This window comes from Marmota flaviventris, chromosome X (assembly GCF_047511675.1).
Source record: "Marmota flaviventris isolate mMarFla1 chromosome X, mMarFla1.hap1, whole genome shotgun sequence".
Lineage (NCBI taxonomy): Eukaryota > Metazoa > Chordata > Mammalia > Rodentia > Sciuridae > Marmota > Marmota flaviventris.
Window position 1 is genome coordinate 3,874,765 of NC_092518.1, and position 26,476 is coordinate 3,901,240.

The window sequence follows — 26,476 nt, forward strand, 5'->3', positions numbered from 1 at the left end:
GTGCATTTTTGTTCAACAAAAGCCAAATTAAATTCAGAGGCAGTCGCTCTAATTCTGGTCTGTTGTATTGCTCTGTAATACGAAGTGTTGAAACTGAGTAGCTTTCCAACCTTGTGATCCTCTCCCCCATGACGGTCCTGAGTCTGTCTGCAGACCTCTGCTTGGGTGCTAAAGGTCTTGTGAGAGCAGGGCTCTATAAAGAATCACGGGAGCCAAACCACCCCTCCTCCCCCCAGGAGTCAGGAGGTGCTACCAGTCGTACAGGTAGTATGGCTCTGTCTCCAGAGGCGACGGACTGCTTTAGTCTGACGTGTGAGACAGCAGCCTTGTTCTGAAAGTCCCAGCCCAGACCCTGCTAGCTACTGAGCAGATGGGAACACATTTGGATCCCCAACGGGTCTGGATCCCATTTGAACCGTGCAAACAAGGTGAAGAGGCCTCAAGCTTTTTATCGATCCCTGCCTCCTAACCTGGGATTAATTATTCATTTCACTAGCCTCTCCAAGTGCACAGGCCACCTGGAGACAGAGTCTGGTCTGAGTTGACGTCTTTATCTGCAATTTCCCTTTAAAGCATGCTTAGTTGTGTGTTGTATTTGCCTCCCTGAAACAAAAGATACCTTTCTCTTTTTTTTAAAAAAAAAATGACTTTTTCTAAGAAAGATAAAAATCTACAATGCACTCTGTAATGGAGTCCAAATAATATTTTTAATACAAGTTTTCTTCTCGAGTCCTGTGTTATGCAGAGAAAGTGGTAGCAAATAGAAATGGACAGATTGAGATGGGGACATTTTTACAGTCATGCTCCAGAAATTGCAACATGTAGCAGCCACACCATTGATGTTGTAAGGCTGACACTAATTGTTACTACCACAATGCACCCGGCTTACATTTATTGTAAATAAATTAGCTTCCATATAATTCTGGGTTAGTAAGTGAATATGACATTTTTTGTCTATAAAACTAGATCTTGGGGCTGGGGTTGTGGCTCAGCGGTAGAGCGCTCGCCTTGCACATGCGAGACCCTGGGTTCGATCCTCAGCACCACATAAAAATAAATAAGTAAAATAAAGTTATTGTGTCCAACTACAACTAAACAATAAATATTAAAGAAACCTAGATCTTAATTAGTCAAGTGGAGAATAAATTAGTTTTGACAGTGCTTTGGAGAAATAAACCTGAAGATATCATTGCTATCTGGTTAAATTACGTCCTTCAACTCTCACAGAATAAACTAACCACTGATATCATAGAGGATCATCTGATTCCACAGAGGTTTTAAATAGCAATAAACAGGGAATTTCAAAAATTTTAGCAATGACAAAGAAAATCTAGGAGGGGTCCAGGTTCTAGACATTATGAAACAAAACTAAGAGAGTATTTCACTCAGTTAACAGCTGTTTTATGAAAGATGACATAGACTAAGCACCTAAAACTCAGGTTTCGTCCCCAAAATTTGTAGAATGATGCTTGGTGGAGAATTTTTTTTTGTACTAGGACTTCAACCCAGGGACACTTGATCACTGAGACACATCCCTACCCATTTTTGTATTTTAATTAGAGACAGGGTCTTGCTGAGTTGCTTAGGGCCTCACTAAGTTGCTGAGGCTGGCTTTGAATTCTCTATCCTCCTGCCTCAGCCTCCGGAGTAGCTGGGGTTACAGGCGTGCGCCACTGTGCCCAGCTTGATGGAGAATCTTAGTGAAGACGTTGAGTAGAAGTCCATCCTGGAAAACCCCAACTTCAAAGTTTAGAAAGTCCCCTTATTATCATTTTCTGTGACAACTTGAAGGAAAAACTCTGCTGACATCCTTAACCATAAATGTCCATGGGACCTTCCAACACATCTGGTCCCCATCTGGTTGGTCAGCATGGCCACCCGCTGACCAACATGGAGATGAGAATCACATCCCAGGTGTGTCAGGGAGCAAGGCGAGGGTCCCCCACTGGGCGCAGGACAGCAAGACTGACCTTTGGAGGAGCGGAAGTGTTTGCTGGGTGCAGTGAAACCCCGAGTCCCGTGCACGTTGACGGCGGCCACTCGGAACTGGTACCACCTGCTGGGTCTTATGTCGGTCATTTGAACCCGCTCATCCGTGGTCTGAAGGGAAATGTCACAGAGCACGGGTCAGTTTTTATTCTGATGTGTCCATTGGGTGTGTTTCAAAAAATGGCACAAACTCTTCAGCCAATGCAAAAAAACAGTCTTGACCTCCCTTTGTATGAGCCCCTCTTATCATTTCCAGATTCAAAGAGTCATTGGGAAGCAGGAAACTTTGGACACTGCCTCATCTCCAAAAGTTAAATACCTCTGGGAGTCAAAAATCTTATCACAAACGCTTGGGCTATTTTAGAATCTGATGACTAAATGGAGCATTCGAGAGATTCACTCAATAGAGAATGGGTACCTCATGATTGCATGATAGATGAGAAAGTGAATTCATTTCTACGTTATAGAAAGAAGATGCCTCTTAAACCCGCACACCAAATATAATTCTAGAAGCAGCTATAAGAACCCACATGCTTAAAGGCTGATGACTATATCAAGAAGTTAACTGTAGCTCAAAACAATTTTTTAATTGAGTAAATCACATGATATCATGAGAATCCAGTCCTGACCCTCAAGAGTAACTATCTCACCTTTTGTATCCAGGAATTCTGCACACTTGGATTCAAAATATTTGCAACACATTGGGAAATATTTTGACATATTTGGAAAAATACTTTGGAAGATATTTGGGTGAAAAATATTTGGAAAAAAAAATGGTGTCTGAATTGAACATGTACATGCTTTTTTAATTCCCTTATGATGCGTCCCTGAACAGTACAGTTAGTCAATATTGAATCATATGATTAACAATGTGATTCGTCCCTTAACAATGACTTAGATAGCATTCAGATCACCTTAGGTATTCTAAGTCATCTAGCCAGGACTTCAAGTGTAAAATAGGATCTGCACAGGCTACAGGAAAATACTGTGCTGTGAGGGATTCGAGCATCATCAGATTTTGGAATCTGCAGGGGATCCTAAAAAATAATATCCTGCATGGCTATCCAGTGACAACTGTCTATTCTTGTCTAATATAAAGAAAGGAAAAAAAAAGGATACTGGGAGAAACAAGTAGGTTGTCTTGTATCTACTGCTAGGGTCTCAAGATATCAATAACTTTAGCAGCCTTCAGCCAGATGGGATGTACTGACTTACAACATCTGATGCAGACTCACCTTGGCTTTGAGGGTGAAGCTGGGGAAATACGATGGAATCAGACATTCCCAAACTTCTTAACGGTAATTTATTATGGCAATGCTTACGTCCATCTCTCAAAGCTAAACATTTCTGAGACCAAAGGAAGGGTAAGACTCAAATGTGGCATTCTACCTGGTTTGGCTGAATTTGAGACAATTTGGGATGACTTTGGCATGTAGCGTTTTAGCTCTGAGTTTGAAAAACTTAAAGCCGGAATGATAATCTTGGAACATTGGACAAAGAATCGCATGTGGCATTAGCTAGCAAAAATAACAGGAATCAAATGATAATTTTAGGTGTTTCTTTTACATCAAGCTCTTCACTTATTTATTTTGTCCTGACGGAGGCACAGTAAGTTAACGTGCTGTGCTTAATGTATGCAGGGGACACTCTCCAGGAAAGGACTTACCTGGGCCACCGTCTGCCAGTGAGTGGCATCGTCCTCGCTGGGGTGGATCCCATAATTCCATCTTCTTTGTACCACGTAGATCACGGGCTCAATGGAAACGTTGAATTTTGAGGACCACTTCACCTCCAGCTGTCCCGACTTGTGCTCGGTAAATCGTAATTCTTTCCTGGGCTTCAAGGGGACCCCTGGAACAAGACCATGTCAATTAAAGCCATCTGCAAGGGCCCCAAGTGCAGGTAAATGCTGAGAAAGGAAATCTACAAGAGAGACCAATCTCCTCTGCCACCCACCAAGATTCCATCTCCTTTCGTAAACGTGACTTCTCCTCCTCAGGGATAACAGGGGACATCTGACATCAGGTGCAATCCACCCTACGCCATGAATATTACTCCTTTTCCCTTTTTATTTCATTCTAGAGGGACACAATTAATTGCTGGGTGTGGACAAATCTTTTTCTCCCTAGAAAATTCTAGAGTCACCCTTTCAAGGACATTGCACTGAGTAAATCATGTTACCAGGTTGCCTCAATCAAGGGTCACATGGAAGTCACAGAGGACGGTCATTACCAAAGAATTCAAGTCTTCTCTCTTTTTTCTAACATGGTCCATTTCTTTGGGGACATTCTAAGGTCATTAAATTACAGTTCCAAGATTTGCTCTCTTTTCTACCTTAAGGAGTATTTCCTTTGAAGGGAAAGGAAAACACACAACACACAACACACACACACACACACACACACACACACACACACGGCAGTGCTGAGCTAAGCTGTCAAACCTCACAAGTGTGAGTCTTTGGGATTCCTTCATGAATTGCTCAGGCAATCCATTGCCCTATCAACTTTAAAATTGGAAAACCATGAATTTATAACGCTTGGCTTTGGCATGAAGGAACGCATTGCTTCCAACGTCCCTCACAGGTGTCTCTCCCTTTAAGCTACTAATCCCTCAGATTTCCTTTTCCTCCTCTTTGGCACATAAGTTGTCTTGGTGAGGGAAAGATTTGAGATCCACAGTTCTGAACCACAGGGTTTATTGGAAGGGAACTTCAGAAGCCATTTGGTGGGAATCTAAGGCACCATGTCGGTGGACACGGCCAACACCACCATTTTCTGTTGAGAATGGCATCTGCCTAAGGCACCAAAAGCTCATTTGGAAAAATCCAGTTCAGGGAGCTCTATTTATTTTTCCATTTCTTGGGTTTAAACAATGAGGAAACTGGAAAATGTGGACTCACAAAATAAATAAGACGGGATGCATGTTGGTGTCAATGGCTGAATCTCAATTACTTTTTTTGACTGAATTCACATTAAGGTCTTGTTGAGGGAGATTTTTAAATTCACCAAATGCTTAGGTGGACAGAGTTGGGTGATTTTATTTTTTATTTATTTATTTTTATTTTTTAATTTTTTATTGTGGGTTGTTCAAAACATTACAAATTTCTTGACATATCATATTCCACACTTTGATTCAAGTGGGTTATGAACTCCCACCTTCACCCCATACACAGATTGCAGAATCACATCAGTTACACATCCATTGATTTACAAATTGCCATACTAGTGTCTGTTGTGCTCCGCTGCCTTTCCCATCCTCCCCCCTCCCCCCTCCCCACCTCTCCCCTCCCCTCCCCTCCTCTCTCTCTACCCCCTCCACTGTATAACCCTGAGGGTCTCCTTCCATTACCATGCAATTTCCCTTCTCTCTCCCTTTCCCTCCCACCTCTCATCCCTGTTAAATGTTAATCTTCTTCTCCTGCTCTTCATCCCTACTCTGTTCTTAGTTACTCTCCTTATATCAAAGAAGACATTTGGCATTTGTTTTTTAGGGATTGGCTAGCTTCACTTAGCATAATCTGCTCTAATGCCATCCATTTCCCTGTAAATTCTATGATTTTGTCATTTTTTAATGCAGAGTAACACTCCATTGTGTATAAATGCCACATTTTTTTTATCCATTCGTCTATTGAAGGGCATCTAGGTTGGTTCCACAGTCTTGCTATTGTGAACTGTGCTGCTATGAACATCAATGTAGCAGTGTCCCTGTAGCATGCTCTTTTTAGGTCTTTAGGGAATAGACCGAGAAGGGGAATAGCTGGGTCAAATGGTGGCTCCATTCCCAGCTTTCCAAGAAATCTCCATACTGCTTTCCAAATTGGCTGCACCAATCTGCAGTCCCACCAGCAATGTACAAGTGTAAGAGTTGGGTGATTTTAAAAGAGCATCTTCACAGGTGGTCAAAGTCATTGACACAGAAAATATTTTCTAGGCAGCACACTTCCCTTCCCACACCTATTATGGTCTCCGTACTGATACTGTCTTGGGTTGTGGCTGTATCTGGACGTTCAGTTTAATATCAGTCTGTCTCAACGGGCTGTGGCTTCCTGAAGTGGGTGAGCGGTTGGTTCCTCGTCTACATTTTGAACAGGATGTAATGGAGTCTGAGGTTTGCCTGGGGCTATGATTGGATCAAATTCCTTTCTGAATTCTCTCCTTCTTTCTACCTTTCAAAGTAGGAGAATAGACCTAGGAGAATGGAGCACAGAGGTGGTTTTTGATTGACCTACGAATCCCTGGAACCTTCTGTTCTGACGCTCGGGGCTTTGGCCGATCACCATGGGACTTGGCTGAGCCAGCCTTTCTCTCCCGTTCAGCCACGTCACGAGTGCTTTTCAAGGATGTCCCTTGACAACTAGCCGACTTCTGTTCAGCCAAATCTCCCTCCACATGTCCCACCTTCACATATGCCCCCCTTTTCCCGGGGCGGCTGTCTTTGCAACACTGTTGTTCTTTAGGCGACACCTGCTTTGATTCCTTCTTATCCCACCAGCATCTACTGGATTTATGCATAGAAATTCCCAAATCGTCCATCTCCACGGAGGCCTCCTGCTCTCGTTTTTCTCTGTCTCTTGCCTCTACTTCTCAGCTTCTCAGCTCATCTCCCTGCCTGTCCATCTCCTTGTCTAATCCACTTTCTGATATTGTGTGATGATTTTCGAAAGTAGAGGTGGGACTCAGACTCTCTAATCACATCCAGTTTCCTTCATCTCCCTCAAGGCGTCTGTCAATCACACGACTGCCATTTATCTATTGATTTATTCCAGGGTACCTCCTACATTTCCACCAAAGATCCCATCTTTGATTTAGCTTTCCCAGAAACACACAATAGTCTGTTGATGGTATTATTATTATTATTATTATCAGACCCAATCGTCTTTCATTCTGTTTTCTGACTGTAGACACTTAAGTACTTCCAGACTCACACCAAACTGTGTCTCTTTTCCTAAAAAGGATCCATTCTTTGGGGCCTCTCAACTCTTGAACGTACAACTGCCAGGATGTGCGTTTGACTGCCCCTTTGCTGCAAAGAGCTCATTTAACGATGCCTGTCTTCTGCATGAAGCTACAGCCCCCCAGAGGTCATTCCCACCTCTTGGAATGTCCCAGAGGAGGGAACATTATGCAATACCAAATGGTCACTAAATATTTGCTGGAGGAACCACCTCCCTGACTTTCTTTACTCCAGGCAAGAATGAACCCAGAGAAATGAGAAAACTTGGAAACATTTGTGTAAACCTTTTCAACAGTGGTGAGCCCTCCGCTGGAAACTCACTTCCAAAAGTGAACCCTGATCCTAGGTATTGTGTGCTGCCTTCCCAACCATGTATACTTTCAAATTACTCTTCTCTCTTCTATCATGGCTATATTACTCAAATACACATTTACTTTATTTTTTTTTTAAAAAAAGAAGGTTCATACTAAAAACCAAAGCAGTCAAAATATTTTCAAGTAGAACACGTGTTTTTTTTTTTTTTTGATTGCATTGTCTATAGTATTTTTCCAGTTTTAAAAGAATTTTTTTACAGATAAGATGGGAATCCCTAAGTTAATTCAGGACCGATTTAATACCAGAAGTAGGTCTCTATTTCTTGTGCCATGAAAAAAAAGATACTCAAACTTGTTCAGAGTGATGAGAATCCAAACTGAACAGAAAGATCATTTTTGTGATCCTTTTGTGTCCTTCTTGTGTTTGAGGTGGGCAGGCAGGTGATAGACGTTTTCTCTGTCTCATTTTCTCTACTGAGAGGCTATGCAGATCGGAGGACATTTCCTGATTCCCTGGATGTCTCTGTGCATGGTGGAGAAGATGACCAGTTACTTCTGCAGACACTCAGAGCAGTTTCTGAGACATGCAAATCCGCCCTTCTCCCTGGCTGTCTGCCATATAATCTTCTAGAGCGAATACAGTTGTGGTAAATATCCCAGCCGTTCAACTAACCTGAACCCATCGGGAGCACATGCAAGCATCCAGAGCTCTTTGCTGAAAGGATTCAATCTTGAATAGCATTCAACCACCTACAGCCTTCCTCGGACGTAATGAGTATCAGGGCCACGTTGGTTCAAATTTCTCCATTAAAAAAGTCTCTTTAATTAGGATGTGCAACGCTCCTGCAATTTGCATGTTAAGAAACGGTCCGTCTGCTTTGCATTAAGGGTAGCTGGCTCCCTTGATTGGAAGTCATTCCAGCTCTCCTCTGTAATTGTGTGCAGATGGGGCTCCACACCCCCAGGACCTCCAGCCCTCTCTGCCAGAGCACACCATCCTCCTGAGCCCAACGAGGATCCCAATTGCATAACCAGATGTGGAGATGGGATCACTCCTCATGTGCTTTCCGTTCCAACCATGATTAGAAATTTTCTTCCTAAAAGCTGTTTTTGAACCAATTAGCCATCTGAAATCTAAACTATCCTGATGAAAAATATTAAAATATTATCATATGTCACCCCACGAGATGTGACAAAATAGGTCCTTTTTTTTTTCTTTAAAATGAAGAACATATATTTTGGTAGAATCAAAGCGACAGAAACCCAGGCTTTTAAAAGATGCTAAGAAGAAACTGATAGAAAAATCAATAATGATAAATAATCAACAGTTGCCTAGCCATGTCGAGATTCAGCTATCAGTGTCAAAGTTTTTCCCTTGAAGGTCTAAATGACTTGAACATACTGTATTAGTTCATCTCTAAAGTTCTGAAATTTGAATTTCACATTATTAAGATATGCGTGAAAATATTAAATCAACTCTGTCATTGGGTCTTTTGAAAAAGAAATGAATGGGCAAATGATTGATTGCTGATTGGTTCATGATAAAGAGAAAACGGAGATAACGGAGAGGTGGAAATTGCTGTGAAACTTGGTAAAAATTTTAACTTTCCTCCTATGGCGAGACTTGCATTTCATAGAATGAGAAACTTCCTGCCTCTCCACTCCTGTGAACACTTCATGTCTTTTATTTCACTGCTCTTCGCTTTATTGAAAAGCAAAAAAATAAAAAATAAAGAGAGAGAAGTCTGTTGTTTATTTCAAACTATAACACAAGTCTGTTCAAGTTAGCTGCAAAGGCATCAGCTCAAGGTCACTCATGACATAACCCAATTCTGATGCTCTGAAATCATGGAGAATTTTGCCCATCACATTTTCAAAACACCCATTGTTTATAAAAACCCAAGTTTTCACATATATATACATATAAAGCATGTGAGGGTATAAAATCTGCACCTCTTACCACCCCCTCCAAGAAACACAGTAGACCAAATAGAAAGTGTGGACGTGTATGCTCTATTCGCTTAAAACTTTAGTGACATGAAAAACAGTTAAATTGATACTCCTAAATATCAATTTGTTGCAAGAATTCAGAAAATGACTTGCACACTCAGATGATTCCTTTGTGTTTGAGGAGCTCATCCATGAACCCGGCGCCGGGTGAGGGCTGGTTTCATCTTGATCTTTGTGCCCCAGTGCCCAGAATGGGTCACGGCAAATGAGAGACACTCCACAAATGTTTATTCAACTGAAATGTATCAGTGCTGGAAGATCTAGGGCACATCCGCTTCTTTTCAACTTAAACCAGGGAAAACATGGAGCCAATATTCTTGAGGATTTCCAAACAGCACCTACCTAGGTGACAATGTTTTAAGAGGCGAATATCTAATAAGTAAACAAACTCATGAGAAATGGACAAGTTGGTCGTGATTGCCCAGTAGATTTGGTCCTCTGTTGTCTACACTCTGTATTTAATTGAAATTCTTAGGCCTACAAAGTAACCTAAGACTAAGGTCAGTGTGGTTAGGGGAGATTTGTAGGTTATTCCTTAAATGCTGATAAACTAGTGATTTTATTAGATTAGAAATGTTTGATGATGACATATGTCTTCATTGGATGATGATGATGATGATGATGATGATGATGATGATGATGATGATGATTTCTAATGATACCCAGTGAGAGCTTTGCTTTGGGATACTCTTTCAATAGGTGTTAGATAAATGTCCGTTACCAGCCACCAAGTCACATCAGAACATCCCAGGGTCCTGGGGCCATCAGCATGAGTTTCTCATGAGAGCAGGTTGACTTCTACTTGAGCAGGTCAACAAGGATTCCAAGTTGCTACTAGCCTAAGAGGTTATTGAAAGGATTCTGACAGGATCTAATTGATCCTTCTTAGACACACAAACTTACTCACGGGTAGTCTCAAATGCTCCTGGGAGACACACACACACACACACACACATACACCATATATATATTTATATATACATTTATATATATATATACATTTATATGTCTGTGGGTATTATTGTTTCCAAGAATAATTTAGTTTTGTCATTCTTTTTTTAAAAAAATTTTCTTTTAGTTGTTGATGAACACAATACCTCTATTTAATTTATTTATTTCTATGTGGTGCTGTGGATCAAACCCAGTACCTCATGCGTACGAGGTAAGCACCCTGCCACCGAGTCACAATCTCAGCCTGGTTTTCTCATTCTTATTATGCAAACATTATTGGCTCACTGCAGCTTCATAAAGTCCATTCATTCTATTGGTGGCTTATGCTCTATGAATGGCCTCTTCCCACAAAATCCAAGTTAGGTGCTCCTTTGCTGCACAAGAGTGACTTTAGCACTTCTTAAAAATCCACTCTGGAACCACCACTTGACCCAGCTATCCCACTCCTCAGTTTATACCCAAAGGACTTTAATCAGCATAGTACAGTGACTCGGCCACGTCAATGTTTATAGCAGCTCAATTCACAATAGCTAAACTATGAAAGCAACCTAGGTGCCCTTCAATAGATGAATGATGAAGAAAATGTGGTACATATACACAGTGGAATATTACTCAGCAATAAAAGAGAATAAAAATTTCAGGTAAATGAATGGAGCTGGAGAAGATCATGCTAAGTGAAGTAAACCAATCCCAGAAAACCAAGGGCCAAATGTTCTCTCTGATAAGTGGATGCTGATCCATAATGGGTGTGTGTGTGTGTGTGTGTGTGTGTGTGTGTGTGTGGTGGGGAGAATGGAGGAACTTTGATTGGGACAAGTTGAGCATGGAGGGTAGGAAAGATGGTGGAATGAGATGGACATCATCACCCTAGGTACATGTATGACTGCACATGTGGTGTGACTCTGCATCATGTACAACCAGAGAAATGAAAAGCTGTGCTCCATTTGTGTACAATGAATCAAAATGCATTCTGCTGTCACCATGTGTCACTAATTAGAACAAATAAAAATAAATAAAGAAAAAAAATAAAAGAAAAAAAATCCATTCTATTTAGTTACATACAGGTTTAAATGTGTCTTTATATAATTTAACTGGTCCTTCCTGGAATTGTTCTTATTTCCTGTGAAACTGGCACATCTGAAATTCACACTGATTCTCCAATGTTTTTATTTTTAAATGCATATTTTAATTCCCCTCATCACTTTTGAAATATGCTTGTTTCGAAACCCGGTGAGTTTTACAAAGGGCTTAAAATGAATATTCTGACAGCATCCTCTTGGTGAAGAGCATACAATCAGTCGTCACGGGGAGGAGTTTCATAACATCAAAGTTTTTAGAAATGAAATAGTTTTAGATGTTTGCAAAGTGACTTGTTGGAGATTACAATACGAGGGGTGGAAACGATGAAATGTTGGATCCAGTCGAGAACTGTCACTCAGTAAGAAGGGGAGAGCGCCAAATATTTTGAACCTGGGACATAAAACTTATGTTGGGGTTCTAAGGATCCAGGAGGCATTTTTCAAAAATTCATAACATCAGGTGGATTCTACAGGTTTCAAGGCAACAGGCAGAGAGGTGCATTAATTGTGCAGAGGTGAGCTCTTGAGGGGAAGGGACTTTTAATAGTAGCCGTTTGGTACAGACCCCAAAACTAGTATTGCTAGTGAATACTGCTCTATACGCAGATTGTCAAAAACCTACCAGCGGGTAGAAGTGATGGGCGTTTGGCATGTGCATACCAAAAAGTGAGGGGCAGAGAGCTGTTGTTCTCCTTGTAATGATCTACAGCTACGGATCGATTCTACTCACTATTCAAACTGGACCCCCAAATTAACAGAATGTGTGTCTCCTTGTGTGCCTTGATAATATGCAAACAATTCAGAATCCACCCGAATGGCTTGGGTATGAAACACCCTCGTCAGGCTTACGGAAGGCTGGTGGCCCTGAGCCCCACGCCCTGGAGTGCTCTAGAATTTGCTCTTGAGTGCCAACTATTCTATCTGCAGACACGTGGGATGGAGGGAGTCCCCATGTTCGGAAGAGGGTCATTCCTCTGTCTCAAGATGACCACTCAAAATATTTAAAGTCTGCACAAGGAGACGTCTGTTCTTGGATTGGGCCGACAGAAAATCCCCAGTACAAGTATGTTTATTATGCATTTTTCACGTGTTCCTCAACCCCAGTCTCCTTTCTGCGGATTTGCAATGTTTTTATTACAATGTTACCCAGTGCAGCTTAATTGACTTAGTCTGCCTTTGAGAAAAAAAAAAAAATACACCGAGTTCATGGATTGCTGTTATCCTTTGTATATGGTGAATTAAAACTCTGGCTGGGCCCTGTGGTGTGTGCCTGGTCATCCCAGCAACTTGGGAGGCTGAGGCAGGGGAATTACAAGTTCAAGGCCAGCCTCAGCTACTTAGCAAGGTCCTAAGCAACTTAGCAAGATCCTGTCTCTTAATAAAATATAAAAATGGGCTGGGGAGAGGGCTCAGTGGTTAAGCCCCCCACCCCGGGTTCAATCCCTGGTACTATTTAAAAAAAAAAAAAAATCCAACAACAAAACTCCAGCTCTGTTGCTTATTTGTGTCTCACATTTTGGCTGAGGTCTGTGCGTGTTTTAAGACACGTGGGTATGACACGGGATGAATGTCCCCCATGTTTTGCATTCTTGTGGGCATGGCTGAGCCCTTCCCAGCCGCACACAGCCCCAGTGACGGTGACGGCCTCTGCCCCTACCGGGCTTTGCTCTTTACCTTTGTACAGCGTTTTGGGCACCTGGCAGGTGTGACCGCAGCCGTTGGAGCAGCATTTCTTCACCCCCGAGCACTCGTGGTCAACCTCGCAGCTCTCCACGCAGGCGGCTGCAAACCCACTGGCCTTCTCGGGGGCCGGGCAGTCGCCCTGCTTCACCAACAGGATGTACTTGAGGAACTCACAGCTGGTGAAGCACTCGTAGTTTTTCTTGGGGAACAGAGGCTACGAGAGAGAAGCAGAAGGGAGACACAGAGAGGATTTCTTTTTTTCTTTTTTTATAAAAGGTTCCATTAAAGACACATGAAGTCCGATTCCTCGGCATCCTAAAAGAAGAACTTTTATTTTCCATTTTGAGACAGGATCTTGCTAAATTGCTTAGGACTTTGCCAAGTTGCTGAGGCTGGCCTCCTGCCTCAGCCTCCCAATTCCCTAAGATTATATGTGTGCACCACCACACCCAGCCCCTTGAACGTTTTATGAAATAGATACATTTGTGTTTTTTTTTCTCAACCCCCAGCAAGGTTACATTCCATGGTAATTTCCCAAAGGAATAAGACCCATGAGATGATTTTAGATTGCACACAATGGTCATACCAAGTGTCTGAGTGAACAGTCTCCTATCTTTACCTTTTCTCTCCGCTCAAAGAGAGCTGTCAAAAATCTATCATAGAGGCTGGGGGTGGAGCTCCCACCCTTAGCATGCATGAGGCTCTGGGTTCCATCCCAGAAGCAGAAACAGAAACCAGGATTGTAAATAGTTACAAACCCCATTGAATGCAATTCAAGGGGACTTTTCGGATGCATGCATGACATACATTTTCATTTTCTAATACTCAAGCTTCTGACCCTCTCCGTGTCAACACACCTCTTGGCGTTACATTGCACAGTGGTCTGAGCCCGTAAATGCAATGCATCTAAATGACACCCGGGTTTTAGAGCTAAGGTGCTCAGGCCATCTGTTACCAAGAGGGACTCGTCAATAAGGAGTGCAGTGAGACAACGTGGATTTCCTTCAACATTGACGTGCACCTGCGTCTTGCGTCTGTGAAAGAGGAGTTTAAGCATCTTGTTGGTGACATTTTGAAGGAGCCCAGAATCCACCCACCAGTTGGTGGGGACAGCAAGCCCTTGAGTCCCTTGAATAGAAGAAGGCTGAGCAGTGGGAGAGGATGGCTCATCAAATGGATCTTGTTCCAAAGGAAAAACGGACCTGTGTATCATCTTCTCACCGTTGAGACATGAGCTGCTCTCACAAGTTTCTGGCTCTTTCTGCCCATGAGCTGAGGAGCATCTGAGGCTCCTAAAAGCTTCCCCACACAGAGAGTAGAAGAGAGAATGATATTTTGGGTTCCTTGGCCTCCGTTGGGCTTATTAAAACAGTAGCCAAGATGGCTTCCCACCCACCCCGCAACCTAACCCTAACCCTCCTGAATTTCCTACGAAAGATGCCTGACGAGATAGCCATCAGCATCCTAAATTCCACCTTAAACTGCCTTTGACCTTTATGGAAGATGGTTGTCAGCCCAATACTGTAGCCCTAGTACAGCCCATTTGTACCCGGAACACACCTGTCCAGGCACGTTCCATGTCTCAGCCCTCTTTTGACCCAGGAGTGGCCTGAATTGATATTATTACAAAAATGTCTGTACCCCAGTGGATCTAGACTTTTAAGTAATGAAGGGTGACCCACTCACGCCCATATCGTCCCTTCCAAGGAGGAGGTGGTGATGCCAGATATTGTGGTTTAGATGTGGTGTCCCCCAAAAGCTCATGTATGTAACAATGCAAGAAAGTTTAGAGGTGAAATAATTGGGTTGTGAATGGTATAACCTACTTAGTGGATTAATCCACTTGAATGGACTGAATGGTGACTGTAGGCAGGTGGGGTGTGGCTGGAGGAGGTGATCCCTGGGCTGTGCCTTTGGGGTTTCTGTCCTGTCCCTGGTGAGCAGAGCTCTCTTTGCTCCCTGGTGCCCTGTCCTGAGCTGCTCTCCTCCTCCAGGCCCTGCCGCCATCTTGTTCTGCCTCCCTTTGGGCCAGAGCCATGGAGTCAGCCCACCATGGACTGGACCTCTGAGCCCCAAATCAACTTTTCCTCCTCTAATTTTTCTTGTCAGGAAAATCTTTTGGTCACAGTAGTGAAAAAGATCACTAAAAACACCAGCACTTTGCGGAAGAAGAGAAGGCATGGAGATGCCACACCAGACAGAGAAGGAGAGCCACACCCTGCCAGGAAAGCCTGCCTTCCACTGCTCCATGCACAGAAAGCAATCTGGCACATCTTAGGCTCTTAGCCCATGTCAGGCACTGCTCCCGAAACAGCTCAGGGGACCCCAAATGCGAGGCACTAAGCAACTCAGTGATACCCTGTCTCTAAATAAAATGAAATAGGGCTGAGGATGTGGCTCAGTGGTTCTGTGTCTTGAGTTAGTTCAATCCCTGGTACCCAAATTAAAAAAAAAAAAAATCTCTTGTCTGAAGCACTGTCATCTCTGCAGAGAGCCGTAGCCACCTTCTCCCCCAAAAGACAGCGATTTCATTATCTTATTCATCTTGTTGAAGATGATTGGAAATGTTGAAGTAAAATGCGTGTCTGGCCAATATCATGCATATTTTACCACAATTTATAAAAATATTTTAAAGAGCTAGAATTTCTACACACCAAGTGCACATGCACAGATCAAATAGTATCTACGTCTTATAGCCACAATGATTTTTCTGATATAGCAAATTTAACGTATTGAGACTTTGTTCCAGTTAAGGCCAGGGAAAGATTTTGTGCTTTTTCTTCATTGGCAAAAGAGGTTAGACTAGAAGCATCATCTACAAAAAGTATAATTCCAAGGTGTGGATCAGACTGGTAGATGCCACACAAAGTGGGTTGTTAATAGTTATACATAAAATTTGAAAATGGCACAAATCAATTGTACTAAAATCAAAGCTGGACTTAAAAACCTTACAGGTTAGACTTGGAAGAAGTGCTACAGTTTCAACATGGAATCTCCACAAATTTGCAACTGGTTCATTCCAAAGCCACTTTGTAAACATGTAAAGTATCAAGATCTCCTCGGGGTTTTGTCCCCCATTATTTCAGAGCTCATTTTTTTCTGTGGGTGGTTTAGATGTGTTTTATTTGGTTGGCTTTGGGAGTTTGAAATTTAGTTCCAAACCCAACTGAGTAATCCAGAAAGTATGCTGACAGACTTGTTACAATTAGGCAGTAAGCACCAGCCTCCCTCTTTCCACACAATGTATACATTACAAGCGACTAAAGAAAGGACCTAGTTACCAAGATCATTGGCCCCCAACACACAAGCCGGGATCTCCAACCCCAGACCGGCTCCTTATGTCTGGTGAGCGTCTGCTGTTTGCTAAGTTGGAAGTCACAGGGAGGTGGTTTGCATCATGCGCTAATCAAATCAACTCCACTCAAACATATAACATATGAATACAATGGAACAAATTCACCGAGGAAAACAGAGCATGAGTCTGACATCAGCTTCCAAAGATTGTACTCTCCATTCATATATCACCCTAAGGGTGTGCCTGTCAATCACTGCACCCTTGATCCAGGAAACAGAGATGTGTCTCCTCCCACTGAGAAGTCACTGAGCTAACAGGGCAGACTCAGAAACAACAACCACAAAGACAAACAAACAAAGTGCCTTAGAACAGATCTGAAACATTTATTCTCAAAGAGAATAGAAGAAGAAGGGTCATGGGTTAGCTGTACCATTTGCACACAAAGGAACTAAGTGCAGTTTGCCCCGGGATCTACACACAGTAAGGGTTGAGTGACTCGTGTCTTCTCTTTTCCAACTGTTGCAAGTCCACTGTTGCACATTTCCAAAGCCTTCCGTTACTCTGACAAAAACTTCACCAGATCCAAAGAGGGAACTTGGGCTCTGCTCCTTCCACGGTGTGGCCAGACTCTAGTTTTCAACCGGTTGCTTCTAGATAAGGACTGGAATCTGCTCATGGGGACATGGAATATGTGGCACCTTGTAAAAAACAGTCTGAGGGGGGATTGGACTCGGGGGCACTCCATCACTGAGCCACACCCACAGCCCTATTTTGTGTTTAATTATTTAGAGACAGGGAGTTGCTTAGCGCCTTGCTGTGGCTGAGGCTGGCTTTGAACTCCTGATCCTCCCACCTCAACCTCCTGAGCAGTTGGCATGACTGGTCTGAGCTGAGCCACTGCGCCCAGCTCAGACAGAGGTTTTTTACTTAAGTGAAGTTCACTTTACAATTGGGGGCACTTGGTACAACAGGAGCTCTGTTTTATGATTTCTGTTTATCAAAGCTGATTTTTTTTTCCTCTCTCCATTTCCCTGGATAATTATCTTGAAATAGGTCGGAAAAAACACTAATAGTGAGAAAACGAATTGGAGAAATATGTTGTCTACACATAAGCCGTCTCTCTCTGCTTGTCTTTAACTGCGGACTTGATGAGAATTTATTGAAGTGGGTAGAATAAGAAGAAAAGTGGACAAGTCAAAGGAAACTATACGTGACTATTAATCCTCTGGACAGAAACAAAATGTATAAACTCGTCTCCCAACAGCAAACGGCAAATCCTGTCAACGCAGATTATGTGGGCCTCAGAAAAGTAACCTCTGACCATGGAGCCTGCAAAATTTCCTGCTATATTATAAATTAATGATGGCATGAATCAATTGTACTGAAACCAAAGCTCAATTGAAGAACCTAACAGGTAAAACTTGGAGGTTTTTCAAATTACTATGAGTAAAAAGCCTATTAACGTCACAGTAAATAAAAATACATAGCAACCCAGATGCTAGTATTCAATTTCTTGCAGGTACAATGACTTCCAGTGAATTAAGTCAAGTTATTAATTGTAAAATTAATGTCACCACAATTCCTTCATAAAGCTTACGATTCACTTCAAAAAATCATATAAATGGAAATATTTCCTCAGGTCTTTGATTACAATTTAAACTTTGGGGAAAAAAATATGATTATTATAGGCCCTAATTTTCTTTTCCTACCTTTGCTATTCCCCAAACCAAGAACAAAATTGACATTCAAAGGCCATGTATTTTCTATTAGATGACTACAGGAATGGATGTCATTTTGCATCCAGAGAAGAAATATAAAGCAAAATGATAAAAGAAAATCTCTTAGTGGTACATTGGATAAAGTGAAAAATTCTCCATTTTTAAAAAAATACATATAATCATATTATATATTAATATGCAACCTTAAGTCTTATAAATGTCTCCTACGTCTTATCTCCAAATATCTAAAAAGTAATGCATGCTTTTTAGTGCCTTATCTGAGCAACATGCTAAGCTTCAGTAGGAAAAAAAATAAATAAAACCATCTTACCTACTTGTGGCCAGTGGGTCAAGATAAAATTAAATACTAACTATAGTAGATGAAATTTATCAGATGCTTAAAGGAAAAGATACTACTGCAGATAGCAGTCTTTGATTTGGAATATAATGCCACCTGATGTATAGAAAATTAATTCATGCAGCAGTGGTAGAAAGATGAACATAAAGAAATGCAATACACTACCTTACTGTTCAAAATCATATAAATATGAAGCCCCCGCCATGGAGAGAACACATGATTTTGTATTTAGTTCACTCTTACAGAGATGTGTCATGTGTCAATTCTTTTTTTTTTTGGGGGGGGGGTGGTAACCAGGGATTGAACTCAGGGATACCTGCCCACTGAGCCACATCCACAGCCCTATTTTGCATTTTTATTGCTTAGCACCTCAGTGTTGCTGAGGCTGGCTTTGAACTCACGGTCCTCATATCTCAGCCTCCCTAGCCGCTGGGATTACAGGTGTGAGCCCCATGTGTCCATTCTTTAGATATTTAGCATTTGCAAAGAGGGTGTGAGGTTTTCTTCTGGTCGACAATCAGGAGTACAACCTTGAATAGGTCATCTTCTGATAAGAGTGTGACATCCTTATCCTCATCACCACCATCATCACTGTCATCAATACCGTCATCACCATGACCCTTATGACGGTCACCATCACCACCAACACCTCATCATTATCATTCCATGAACGTCATCATGACTATTGCTATCACTACCATCACCACCACCATGACCATCATTATCATCCTTAATATCATCCCATCATCATCAGGACCACTGTCATTGTCACCATCAATATCATCACCATCACCATCTTGACCACCATCATCATCACCATAAGTACCATCATATTCTTCCCCATCATCATTACCATCACCACCACCATCACCACCACCATCACCACCACCATCCTCACCATCATCACTACCACCATCACCACCATCATCACCACCACCATCACCACCACCATCACTACCACCATCACCACCACCATCCTCACCATCACTACCACCATCACCACCACCATCACCACCATCCTCACCACCACATCACCACCATCCTCCCCACCATCACCACCACCATCACTACCACCATCACCACCATCATTACCACCATCATCACCACCATCACTACCACCATCACCACCACCATCCTCCCCACCATCACCACCACCATCACCACCACCATCACCACCATCATCACCACCACCATCACCACCACCATCCTCCCCACCATCACCACCACCATCGTCACCATCATCACCACCACCATCATCACCATCATCACCACTACCATTATCACCACCACCATCCTCATTATCACCACCACCATCCCCACTACCATCACCCCCACCATCCTCACCATCCTCACCACATCATCACCACCACCATCCTCCCCACTATCACCACCACCATCACCACCATCATCACCATCATCACTACCATCACTACCACCATCACCACCATCATCACCACCACCATCCTCACCATCATCACTACCACCATCACCACCACCATCCTCCCCACCATCACCACCACCATCACCGTCATCACCACTAGCATCACCACCACCATCACCACCACCATCACCACCATCCTTACCACCATCATCACCACCACCATCACCACCACCATCCTCCCCACCATCACCACCACCATCATCACCATCATCACCACTACCATTATCACCACCACCATCCTCACTACCATCACCCCCACCATCCTCACCATCCTCACCACATCCTCACCACCATCACCACCACCATGCTGACCACCATCACCACCACCATCACCATCATATCTGTAGTAGTGAAGCTCAGCAGGTGTGGCTATCTACCATCCCTCTCCTTGTAGTAGAGCTCCATTTCCTCATCTCAATTCTGCCTCGGGAGTCCTCATGACCATCATCATTTCCTTCTACTAATTAAGTATCAGGAGCTCAGGGCGATCATGTGTCCCACAAATCAAATAAGAATCCAAGCAACCATTAGACTCAATGTTGTCTTAAGGTGTCGGGGTAAATATGAGAAGACTCTCATTAACCCAGTGGTTCTCAAGATGCTTCCCTATTAGGATCCTATTCAACCAAATGAGGTCATTCAAGACTTGGCATTCAGGGTTTTTACCTGGAACTAGTCATGTAAGAACCGTCTGCCTGGAATGTAGTAAAAATCCAGGTTCCCAGGAGGAAAAGTGGTGTTCAGGGTAGACCACACAGTGTGCACAAACACACTCAGAACAGCGAACCCCACTTATTAGAATGCTAGGTAGTAGTGGGAACCTTCTAGAAGTTTAAGAGTTTTTAGATCCCTGCCCAGAATCAACCAGTGAAGCAGGGTTTTTTTAAAATAAAAATTTGCTTTAAATTTTCATCTAATAAGTTAAGATAGAAGAAATGAATTCTGGTGTTCCATTGTACCATAGGGTGATTACATTTAAGGGGCATTTCTAAGGAGAATAGTCTCAGTTCTGCTGGGTTCACGCTTCTTGAAAGCTAACCTATGGCTATTTCCGGGTGGTCGAATTTAGAGTAATGGTTTGGTTTTATTCTTTAGTGTAACCTAATTGCTCAATTAATTTTTAGTGAGCAGGTAAGATTTCTATAAAAATCTATAAGAAATAAAGACCTAAAAGAGGAAAACTGGAACTACTAAGTGTACCTTTCAGAGAAGGCATCTAAACACTAAGAAAGGAAGATCAAGAGTTCTCACTGCAAATGTTTCTAATTCACGCCTGGAAATGCGAGGGTGATTTGCCCGGAAACTCAATTATAAATAGTAATTTATTAGATGTGATTGCAATTAATTTGTTTCCCAAGCACATTAGAGACCTTGGGCCATGGACAAAATAAAATTAGAAGGAAATCAAAGAAGAAGAACACAAAGAGGTTACAGGAGGGACGTCAGAAGACAGTGGGATAGGCAGAATTTGTTCTGGTTTTCTGTAGGACGCGAGAGCAACTGTAGCATACAACGACCCGTGGTGTGGCTCAAAAGAGAGAGAAGACGTCAGTCTCCACACACAGAAATGATTAATGCTGAGCCTATGGAAATGTTAATTACCCTAAAAATTGATCCTTACACTGTGTATACATGGATCAAATCATCATCCTATTCCCCATAAATATGCACAAATATTATGTATCAGCAGATTCCACGCCTCTTTGTTCCTTTGGGAGGAGATTCTAGCCAGGTAAGCTATTGTTCTGATGCGCTAAAGAAAAGGATTAGTAAACCATACTAAATTCTATGTGCTGATCTCCCCTCCCTACACACACACACACACACACACACACACACACACACACAATCTGGGGCATATCATTTTCATATTTAGCTTTTTTCAGTAACTTGAACTGTTTTTCAGGGGTTCCCAGACTTGAAGCTTTACTTCAGATCCTAAAGAGACGCACTGATTTAACCTCTATGTTATGCAGCAGTTGAGGGATATGTTTTAAGAACAAGAAATCCCCACATAGGAAAGTAATACTCTTTAGTGATTTTCTTTTAGTCCTGCTCAAAAAAAAAAAATGTAACTAGCACTTTCCTATGTACACATATGGATATACCACAGTGAATCTCACCATCGTGGACATCCACAAGAAATTAAAAAAAATAATAACTCTGGATAAATGGCAGAATGTCTCTTCCTCATAGGAAAATTTATTTTGTGATTAAAATTACCAAGAATTAAATTCTTCTTTTGTTGTTGTAATTATTTTTAAAATTGTTGCATTATACTTATACTTAAAAGTGGAATTCACTGTTACATATTCATATATGCACAGAATATAATTTGGCCCACAGTCTAAATGGTTAGGTAAGTTTTACGATGTAATTATGACTATGGATTCTCTTAGAGCAGGAATTGGAAAACCTTCTGAAAAGAAGTATAATAGTTGCTTAACTAAACTTTTTTTTTTTTCAGGGCAGAAAAGCTCGGGATTGAACCAGGGGTGTTTTACCTCTGAGCTGTATCCTCAGCTTTTTTGTATTTAATTTTAAGACAGGTTCTTGCTAAATTGCAGAGGCTGGCCTTGGAATTTGGATCCTCCTGCCTCAGCCTTCCAAGTCACTGGAATTATAGGCATGTGTTACCACGCCCAGCTTCAACTAGACCTTTTGATCTGATGTTGTCAACTTTGATTACCAATGTGGGGGGGATCAGTCAGGAACAGTAGTGTTTCAGACCCACCCCCGAGCTGTGACCTACAAGCCTGTAATACATAATTAATACCACATATCTACTATTTCGATAGTGTAGCTGACAAGTTTTCTACAGTGTCTTCCCAGTCATTGTCTATTTTTATAAGAACACCATCCAAGGTCACTAGGGTAAATCTTAAGATTTGAAAATGAGGATAAACGTGGTACACTAAATGATTTGCCCAAAATTCACAGGATGAGTTAATTTTAAAGTTCAGATGAGGATCGAGTTCATCTAATTTTCATCTAGATGGCCTTCCATCCAGAAGAATACCCTCAAGAAGGCAGGGATTTATTTGTTTATGTCTAATTTGCTTATTGCTGTACCTCAATCAAACTGCTGGGCAAATCGTAGGTATTCACAAAGTGCATATTAAATGAATGAAGTTTACTAATTTCATTTCGGTTCATTGGGATAATATACCTGCCCATTGTTAAAGCTAAGCTTTGGAGTGGTTTGTTGCTTACCGAGAGATAACTAATATAAAGATACATTAAATGGAATGCATATGGTTTCTGGAAAAGCTTAGATTTCAATAAAACAGATGGTACCATGTCATTCCTTGGGGAGGCGGAAGCCATGATTTATGCTATCATGTCTCTTCAGCCACTTCTCGAGAATGTTGGTTGCACACAGAGACTGAGGGTGGGTCTTCTTATTGGATTTAACACTACATCATTAGCTCACCCTGCCTGTTAGTCTCAGAGCAATTGGTTAAATAACCTTGACTACCTGCAAGGGGTCTGTGTGTTATTGAAGGCATCTTCATCCTTGCAATTACCAAAGGTTTCCAAAGGCTTCCTGGACTGGAACCCTCAGGTGGAAGAGCTTCTAGCAAACAGGCATTATTGTGGAAAGGTCTGCAAATGGTCAATATTCCTGCCAGACCACCAAATGCTACAAAGGAACTCTCAGAGCAAAACAACAGAGATTACAAAGATCACAAGGTGGTCACTTTAGTAACTGAGACATATTTCCTTCCAGTTTTCTAAAATAACACTGTAGCACATGACCCGGGGTGATTGACAGAGCGAAGCCCACCCCCACCCCAGTTTACACCTGTACCATTAGGAAGAGGTGCCTGAGACAAGGGTTTAGACCCAGCCCTTCCGCCTTGGATTAGATCTCCACCTCAGGTACCCAGCCCCAGTGTAGTAGCTGCCTGCTGCTTTACTCCAAGGTCATTGGGAAGGTCAAATGAGATGATGGGGATGGGCTATTCACAGGGCACATGGTGGACGCAATAATGATCCCAATGAGGATGTAACAACGATCCCAATTTGGCACCCAGCTTCTCAGAGTAGTCTGTGTTGTGCCAAGGGGATCACATCAGCCCTTGCTACAGTGCTTGGAGACCAGATCTCTGTGGCTGCCCAGATCCTCTGGAGGACATTCCTTCCAGCCCAGCCCTCCCCCATTCCCTTCCAAGACGCCCAATGACATCATTTCATTTGGATGCCGCGGGGCATCTCTGCTGGCCCTACTGAGCACCCCTTAGTGAGCTCTGTCAACTCTTTCCTCTTCTGGCCCTGTCTACCTCTCGAGGCCACTATCTTTGAACCTGGACAATCGGCCAGTCTTCCTGGCTACATCTTACAAGAAACCAGGTTGGCACCCGGCCTGTGCCCCTGAGCTGCAGGTGACATCTCAGCCAAGCAGCTCTCCCGGGTCCCCGGCACGACTGATGATGTCAGACAGCCGTCCTCCAGGATTGGGGTCTGTTCCTCATCTAACTGACAGCACAGGTAAAGGTAGGCGAGCATTCTGCCCAAGAAAGGAGGAGGGAGACGGAAGGACTGAGAAATGCTATTACCCATAACATGGGTGGCTTCTTCCTAATGGCAGAAGGCATTTTCATACCAGGCAGAAACAGAGCTGGAGGCTAGCCGTGATGGGAGTATGGACAGTTTGCATCTCTAAAGAGCACACTGTCTGCCACGGATGGGTGAAATAATCAACTTGCTGCTCTCTTACCTCACAGAAGCTGTGACACTGGTGTTTCCTGAGGTCCCCTGGTTCTTTGCAAGGCTCCAGGCACTGGAGGAAAGAAAAAAAAAAAAAATATATATATATATATATATATATACATGGGTAAGAACCAAAGAAAGGGAAGGAGAGAAGTCGTCTGTGGGCTTCCCATGCCTCTTTGTCCTGGTGGGTTTAGAAAAATCCAATCAATCAGCTGATCGTCTAACTGCTTTGGGCATCTTTGTAGAACAGAAACCAAAAAGAAAAACAAAAAGTGCATTTCAACCCAGCTGACCAAGGAAAGTCACAGAGGTTTGCAGTGAGCCATAGGAATGATATTCACCATCAGAAAGAACTCCCTGCAAGAGATACGTCTTATTCCGTCAGGAGCACTTTTTAAAGTGTGCCGCTTCTGATGAAATTTTTTTTTATCATGAAATTAAACATCCACTCGCTTTTAAATTGGCAACACTGGGGCCATCTTTTGCATGTAATTGAGTGAAAAATTTACTGTTTTATGTTTTTTGCAATTTTTTAAGTACACAGATGCATTCTTATTAACTATGATCGCCGTGTTCAAAATAGGTCATTGAACATATTCCTGTTACTTAACTGAAATTTTGTATCCTTAGACCAACACCTCCCCAGTTCTCTGACTCTCCCCATCCATCCCCAGACTCAGTAATTCCTATTCTATTCTCAAATTCTATGAGATCAACTTTTTGAGATTCCCCAGGAGTGAGATCATACATTTTCTTTCCATATTTGATCTATTTCATTGAACATTACATTCTCCAGTTGTATCCATGTGGTCACAAATGACAGAATTCTATCTATTTTTAATGGTAGAATAGTATTCTCTTGTGCATGTATACACCATATTTTCTTTATCCAGTCCTTAGTTGATGGGCACTTAGGTTCTTTCCATTTCTCGGATATTGTGAATAGTGTTGTAATACATAGGAGAGGGCAGATACCTTTTTTTAAAAAAAAACATTTTTAAAATCTGTGAAAAATTTACTGTTTTATGTTTTTGCAATTTTAAGTACATTAGTTATACATGACAGTAGAATGCACTTTGATACATCATACATAGATGGAGCATGATTTCTCTTCCTTCTGGTTGTATGTGATATAGATCCCTTAGAAGTTATGAAATAGAAAATGCCATCAAAAGCCTACCAACTAAGAAAAGCCCAGGACAGACAGACTCTCAGCTGAGTTCTAACAGACCTTCAAAGAAGAACTGACACCAACACTCCTCGGAGTATTCCATGAAATAGAAAAGGAGTGAGCCCTTCCAAACTCATTCTATGAGGCTAGTGTCACCCAGATGCCAAAACCAGGCAAAGACACATCTAAGAAAAAAGACTTCAGAAAAATTAACTGATATCTTTAGCTGGAGGCATCCACTAGCACGGACATTCATCCATTTCAATGACTTCATCGAAGGAGGTAGAATAAATCTGAACATTAGATTCTGACATGAGAGTTGCGTAAGAGAAGAGCGTTTACTTAAACAGATACGTACACTGTATGACTGTATGTACTTTAATAAATCAAAGATTCAAAGAGAGTAGCCAACCTGCATTCCTTCATAACAACTTTAATAGTAAATAACACTGTTAAATAAAAAATTTTATACATATATAGCATATAGTTTATTACTATGTATATAGTTCATATAGCAAATGCACAAATATGCATACAAAGTACACAGAGAGGTATGCTATATACCTGTGTTTATGTATAAAAATTGGCCTCATGATTCACATAAAAATGAAGAATTTATATACAAGGAGATTTGATTCTCAAAATTATAATTATAGGTCATTCAACTTTTAATCAGTAAAAGTTAGTGGTGATGTATATTCAAATGTTAGTCAACTCAGTATAGGCACGACATTATCATAAGCCTATGATTATTTTACCTATATATTTCTTTTTTGGTGCTGGGATTGACTTCAG

General features: G+C 42.0%; 1 protein-coding gene across 1 annotated transcript in view; it reads right to left on the bottom strand.

The window, feature by feature from the left end:
• Window positions 1–26,476, bottom strand: part of Anos1 (anosmin 1) — a 147,473-nt gene that overhangs the window by 47,993 nt on the left and 73,004 nt on the right. The window contains exons 3-6 of the mRNA XM_027954008.2: window positions 24,515–24,577; window positions 12,974–13,196; window positions 3,656–3,840; window positions 1,971–2,100 (exon numbers count right to left, since the gene is read on the bottom strand). Of these exons, the coding sequence (XP_027809809.2) occupies window positions 1,971–2,100; window positions 3,656–3,840; window positions 12,974–13,196; window positions 24,515–24,577 (601 nt within the window). The remainder of the gene's footprint in view (window positions 1–1,970; window positions 2,101–3,655; window positions 3,841–12,973; window positions 13,197–24,514; window positions 24,578–26,476) is intronic.